The 6,683-nt window shown below is 43.6% G+C and overlaps 1 protein-coding gene across 1 annotated transcript; it reads left to right on the forward strand.

The window, feature by feature from the left end:
• The first annotated feature begins 4,515 nt into the window (after positions 1-4,515).
• On the forward strand, positions 4,516-5,949 carry LOC105506812 (putative transcriptional regulator encoded by LINC00473). Its single transcript, XM_011935090.1, has one exon. It carries the CDS (start codon positions 4,516-4,518, stop codon positions 5,215-5,217), a length of 702 nt encoding a protein of 233 aa, XP_011790480.1. The 3' UTR covers positions 5,218-5,949.
• Positions 5,950-6,683: the final 734 nt, after the last annotated feature.

Consider the following 6,683-nt stretch of genomic DNA (forward strand, 5'->3'; position numbering starts at 1 on the left):
GGCTACAGCCTCATGGCCTGATTACCCCCCAAAAGGCCCCACCCTCTAATACTATCACCTTGGAATTTAGGATTTAAGCATATAAATTGGGGTGGGGGGACCCAAAGATGAAGACCATAGCAACAAATTGCCCCAAAATTTACTGGTTTAAACAAACAAGTATATATTGTTTCTCATAGTTTCTGAGGGTTAGGAAGTCAAGAGTGGCTTAGCTGTATGGCTGTGTCTCAGAGTCTCTTATGAGATTCCAGTCCAGATGCTGGCTGTAGTTACATCATCTGAAGTTTTACTGGGGCTGGAAGAACTGCTTCTAAGGTGGCTCATGGCACATGGCTGCTGTCAGGAGACACACTAATGTGGAGGCTGGCCCTCCCCAAAGCAGGTGGCCCAAGGAGCAAATAAGCAGCCAAGTCAGAAGCTGCAATGACTTTAGAGCCTGATCTCAAAGTGACATGCTCTCACTTCTGCTGCTGTTCTGTTGGTCACACAGACCAACCCCCTTGTGCAATGTGGAGGGTGTGAACACCAGGAGATGGGAGTCACAGGGGCCAATATGAGTTGGCTCCCACACCCAAGGTCAATGCCACACTCGAGGTCATACTAGCTGGCAAAACTAGAAATTGAAACCTTGTCTTCTGAGCACAGAAGATTTTCACTTCACACAGACTTTTCATAAAAGGACCTTACCCTCTTTAAGTATAGAAGATTTTTTTCTTCCAGAATTTTTCTTTGCACAGTGACATATTTTCAGTATTTATATGACATCACTAAACACAGAGTTGGGAATCCAACCAGCTCTTTCAAGTAAGAGTGTGTGAATGTGAGTGGGCCCCAGCATACCACAGGCAGTTAGTTCTGCTCTAATGTAATGTATGTATTTCTACATTAAAAACTGTAGGGCTTATGGGAAAATGGGGTTAGGGACACAGCATTCACCTTTATCAGTGGCAAATAATAAAAGGTGAGGAGCCCCATAAAAATGGTAGCACACATAGTTATACATTCCAACTCATTAAGAAATCCATAAATACTACAGTAAAGATGTCACATTGAAAAGATCACCTTGAGAAAGACCTGAAGTTTGCTTGTTGAAGTGAGTGTCCCATGCCTGGGGGCCCACCATGTCCACCTCCTTGTCTGCAAGAGGAAGAGAATCAAAGAGTTCCCAAGAGAAAAAGAACAGAAAATCAAAGGAAAAATACACAATAGCTGAGATTCAAGAGGAGAAATTAAAGAGAAGGTGATATGGTTTGGCTGTGTCCCCACCCGAATCTCACCTTGAATAATCCCCATGTGTCCTGGGAGGGAGCCAGTAGCAGGGAATTGAATTATGGGGGTGGTTACCTTCATGCTGTTCTCCCAGTAGTGAGTGAGTTCTCACGAGATCTGATGATTTTAAGAGGGGTTTTCCCCCATTTTTGTTCAGCACTTATCCTTGTTGCTGCCACGGGAAGAAGGAGGTGTTTGCTTCCCCTTTCACCATGATTGTAAGTTGCCCGAGGCTTCCCCAGCCATGCAGAACTGTGAGTCAATTAAACCTATTTCCTTTACAAATTACCCAGTCTTGGGCATGTCTTTATTAGCAGTGTGAGAACAGGTTAATACAGAAGGGAACGCACAGAGCCGTGCAGCCGGTTGGTGGCGGGAAGGGCTGTAGCTCATGTTGATTTGAACTGCTGGGAGGAGTGTGTGATGGATAATTTTAGGTATTATCTTGACTGGGTTAGGTGGTGCCCAGATCGCTGGAAAATCATTATTTCTGGGTGGATCTGTGAGGACGTTTCCAGAAGAGATTAGCATTTAAATTTAAACACTGAGTAAAGAAGATCCTTCTTCACCAACATGGCAGGCATCAGGCATCACCTGACTCACTAAGGTCTCCAATAGAATGAAAAGGTGGAGGAAGGGTGAATTTGAGTGAATTAGCTTTGTATGATCTGAGACATTCATCTTCTCCAGCCCTAGAACACCAGGTTCTCTAGGTTCTCAGAACTTTGGACTCTGTATTTATGCCAGTGGCTTCCCAGGTTCTCAGACCTTTGACCTCAGACTTAAGAGTTTTACACCACTGGCTCTCTGGTTCTCAGGCTTTTGGACTCAGACTGAGTTACAGCATCAGTTCTCCAGTGTGTAGGCAACAGATCATGGGACTTGCTAGCTTCCATAATTGCATGAGCCATTCCCATCATAAATATCGTGTTCAATAGCTCTATATACTCAGTTCTCTTTCTCTCTCTCACCTCCCCTACCCCACCACACCATTTCCCTTCCTCTCTCTGGGTTCTGTTTCTCCCCAGGGTTGTGGAGCACACTGACTAATACGAGGGTTATCTAAAATCCTAGAGAGAGTAGTGATAGCAGGTATGGGTGGGTGTGGCTCCTTGTCCTGATGAAATGCATATGTGTGAGATCCATCCTTCCTACTGCATTCACCTGGCTTCTGAGCAACAAAATGGTGCCTGAGCAAACTGACATTGACATGACACTCAAATTGTTCCCTAATTTACCAATCACAGTGGAACAAATCCTCATTTTCAGAAGAAATGTTCTAGCAGAATGGGCTGTAGGTACATCCTGGAAATTGGCAAACACCATAAATCAGGGCTTTCCTCCTGGAGGTCCTTGTCGTAAATACCTACCAGCACACTGTTGAGGTTAAAGCACTTTATGTAGGTTGGTATATAATAGTGCCTGATAAATTATCAGAATTAGCAGTACTTTTCCCAAGAAGAGGTCCAGAGGGATTTGAATGGAACAAGCTGAAACTGGCAAGGGCAGGTGAGCAGAGGCCTGAGACAAGGCAAGGGCAGGTGAGCAGAGGCCTGAGACAAGGCAACGGCAGGTGAGCAGAGGCCTGAGAGTGGGGGCACAGTGGCAAGCCCCAGCAGGTACACACGGCAGGGCCCACTGTCCACAGTGGGTGGCAGTGAGCACAGGTGGGCACACATCGAACACATCTCCCTCGACAGCCTCCTTCTGTGGGTGCAAAGAGGCACTAAAGATGATGTGTTACAAATTATTAACATCCTTAGTAACTATCTTCAAGGCAGAAACAAAACAAGGAACAATAAAAAGCTTCAGGAAGGCTTTATTTTGTGAAGGTGTGTGTGTGTGTGTGTATATACACACACACACATATAAAATCATAAACTGGCATTTTTAATTCCCCTACTCTCCCAGGACACATATGGTATACTACAGTGTGGATGTTGGCAGCCCTAACTGGAATATTTAACAAATAGGCAGTAACAGACATTTATTGAAAAAAGTTTTTATGAGAAAACCCCAAATGTGCACGTTTTGAAGGTGCTTGGCAGTCATGCCTGAGGGGCAGAGTCACGTCCAGGAATCACTGTCCGGATAGCATCATGAAATGATAGCTATACAGATAGGAGCAATCATGGAAGCCAGGTGCATCCCAAGTGGCTTCTGCCCCTGAAGTGCCCAGGGAAGACCTTGGTGATGGGGGATCTTTGGGTCTGCTCTTAATGAAGGGGTGAAATGGCCAGAGATGGGGATGGCTCTACAGGTGAAAGGTGAAAGGTGGTGTATTAGGCCATTCTTCCATTGCTGTAAAGAAACACTTTAGACTGGGAAATTTATAAAGAAAAGAGGTTTAATTGACTCACAGCTCTGCATGCTGTACAGAAAGCATGGTGCTGGCATCTGTTCAGTTTTAGGGAGGCCTCAGGAAGCTTACAATCATGGCGGAAGGCAAAGGGAGAGCAGGCACATCACATGGCAAAAGCAGGAGCAAGAGAGAGTGGGGGAGGGAGGTGCTACACACTTTTAAATGATCAGATCTCGTGAGAACTCTATCAGGAAGACAGCACCAAGCCACGAGGGATCCACCTTCATGATCCCAACATCCCCCACCAGGTCCCACCTCCAACATTGCAGATTAAAATTCAACATGAGATTTGGGTGGGGACAAATATCCAAATGATGTCAGGTGGGCTCTGTGGGAAGGCCAAGAGGCAGGGAGTGTTTTCAAATGGTTGGAGTCTGTCTGGTTTAGATAGAGAGCTCATGGAGGGAGTCTCTCCACCTCTTGAAGACAAGGCCTTAACATCCATAGAAACAGATTTTTATTGATTTCAGAAAGGCCCAAGTCAATTTTTTTCCTTCGGATGCAGTATTAATAAATTACTAAGCACTCCCATCTGCCAACCATCATTCTAAGTGTTTTACTGGTATCATCTCGTTTAACCCTTTCAACAACCCTATGGGGTGTGTAAATGTTACTATACCCCATTTATTCAAGGAAATGGAACCTAGAAGTATCAGTAACTTGCCTAAGGTCAGAGTACCGAGTGTGAGATGTGGGCAGAAATCCCAGACAGATTTCAGAGTCTGAGCTCTTCTCTGTCTGTATTGCCTACCCTACCGTGCTCTACACCAAGAAGTGTTGAAGTGTGCGGTCAGCAGTCCTGAAGTTGGTGGTGGATGATGTTTCTTCTAAAGGCACTATGGAGATGAAACAATTGAAGTTCTACCAGTGTTTTTCATAGAAACATGGCTACTATAGCACCAAAAGTTGGAGAAAATTACCTTTATTTCTGGATTTCATCAGTGATAAAGGCTGCTGAATTGTGCATATCATTGGTTCATTTCCCACAACTAATCACATTTCACTTTATTCAAGACCTTTTAAAAACGGGACTGTCAGCTGAGGTTGGAAGGCGCAGGCAGGCACCCTGGAGAGAATTCATAGGGAGGCACAGGACGGAACGCTCCAAGGAAAGAAGAAGCACCCCCAGAAAGGAGTGCTCTAGGGGCTCCAGGCAGCCGAGGAAACGCGGACGTGCGCACCGTGATTGCACTCCCACGTGCACCAGCGCTGCCAGTGTGGACAGAAGCGGAGCCCGCAGAGCGCCAGGCTATGCCGGGAGATGGATCACGATGAAAAACAGAGCCAGAGCATGGCGGGAACTTTCCGAGAGGGCATGTTGTTTCCAGGCGGTTCCACCTTCTAATATGAAACAGTCTTGGTTGATTTTCCTTGATACTACTTTATCCTCGGCCTGGTTGTTGGCAAGTAGCTACCCGCGTCTGTACACGCCCTTGATTAGTTTCCACTGCATGTGTTTTAACGCAGTGCTCCTTTTTCCACGTTTATTTGGGCCAGCCCTGTCTGTAAAGATCCAGTTTAATACAAATCTGAGTCTAGGTGCTACAGCCTGGAAATGTACTAAAGGCACTACAACATATTGCTGAAAGAATCTTTATTCTGAATGCAAAGCAGACACCTAGTAAAAAATTCTGGAATAATAAAACAAGCCAGGCTCATGTGCTCAGTTTTGGGGAAGCTCCAATTTAAAGGCTTAGTCATTGCCACGGTGTAAGGTTTACCCATTGCCCCCATCACACAGATGTGGGAATGTTGAGAACTGAGGGTCCGCCGACCTCTTCTGCTGCCCAAGAACTTGGGGTGGGTGGTAATTGGAGAAATCAAAGTGATCAGCTGCAAAGAATTCCATTGCTGGAGCTGGGTTCTGCGGGATTCTTCACGGAGGTCTTAAGGCAGAGACAAAAACAAGGACTGTGGGAGGCTCCTGTGAGTAGCCCAAAGGGTTTTGGAGTCAAGCAACCTCAGGTTACAAATCCAGTCCTACAGGCTAGGAGTTGTGTAAACTTAAAAAAGTGACTGCACCTCCAGGCACATCATTTCCTTACCTGCACCTCCCTCTGACGGATTTTCTGAGGACAATGCAATCCATACCCTATGTCGAATACTTTTCTAATTAATGACGTACAGACACTATTTATTTTACAGGAATAAAAATACCAGAAGAACCCAAGTCATATTCATTTAAAGCGGGATGACAAGTACATCAAAATCTGAAAAATCATCACTAAAGAACTTATCCATGTAACCAAAAACCATTGAAATAAAATTAAACTATTGAAACAAAATTTAAAAATAATAAAATTAAAAAGTCCAAAAAATTTAAAGCAGTTCACCGGTTTCATTTCTTCCTTTATAAAACTGTATTTAGAAATTTATTGTATGTGTCTACGCAAACATTTTAAAAATGTAAAAATGTGGAATTGCATAATACTGCTTACTGATTTACAGATATAAATACATCTACACAGACTTGCACACATGCAGGTGCCCCTTGCCCTATACCATTTCACCATCTGAACTTGCTATCTCAACTGAAGAACAAGAGGTTTTGGAGAGAAAGGGATACTTGTTAACATGTGTATGTATGTAGCTTTTGGGTTATGGTTTGTCTTACAAAAGAAAGATATTATATATATTTCCTGTATCTTGGTTTAATCAGTAGCACTTCCTAGAAATCTTACTAAGTCAACTGGTATATTCTAATTAATTCTTTGTGCTGGCTGCATAATATTCTGTGGTGTAGAGGTGTAGCCGCATCACATTTTATTCATTTTATCTCCTATTGATGGGCACTTACATTACTTCCAGTTTTTTGATGCTATAAACAGTGCTGCAATAAATATTGTTGCACATATGTCCAATTTACTAAAGATTTTATTTCTCCAAATAGAATTTTATTTCTAGTCTCCAAATAGAATTTTATTAGCTCCAATTTCATTTAACCTGCCCTACCACACACATATTCAGGTCATCAACCTGGTTATATGTAGAGAGAGAGGGTGTGTGTATGTGTGTGGTTTTGTTTATTTTTGTTTTATTTTTGATGTTGTTG

Source organism: Colobus angolensis, unplaced genomic scaffold (genome assembly GCF_000951035.1).
Source record: "Colobus angolensis palliatus isolate OR3802 unplaced genomic scaffold, Cang.pa_1.0 Scaffold14, whole genome shotgun sequence".
In the NCBI taxonomy this organism is placed as follows: domain Eukaryota; kingdom Metazoa; phylum Chordata; class Mammalia; order Primates; family Cercopithecidae; genus Colobus; species Colobus angolensis.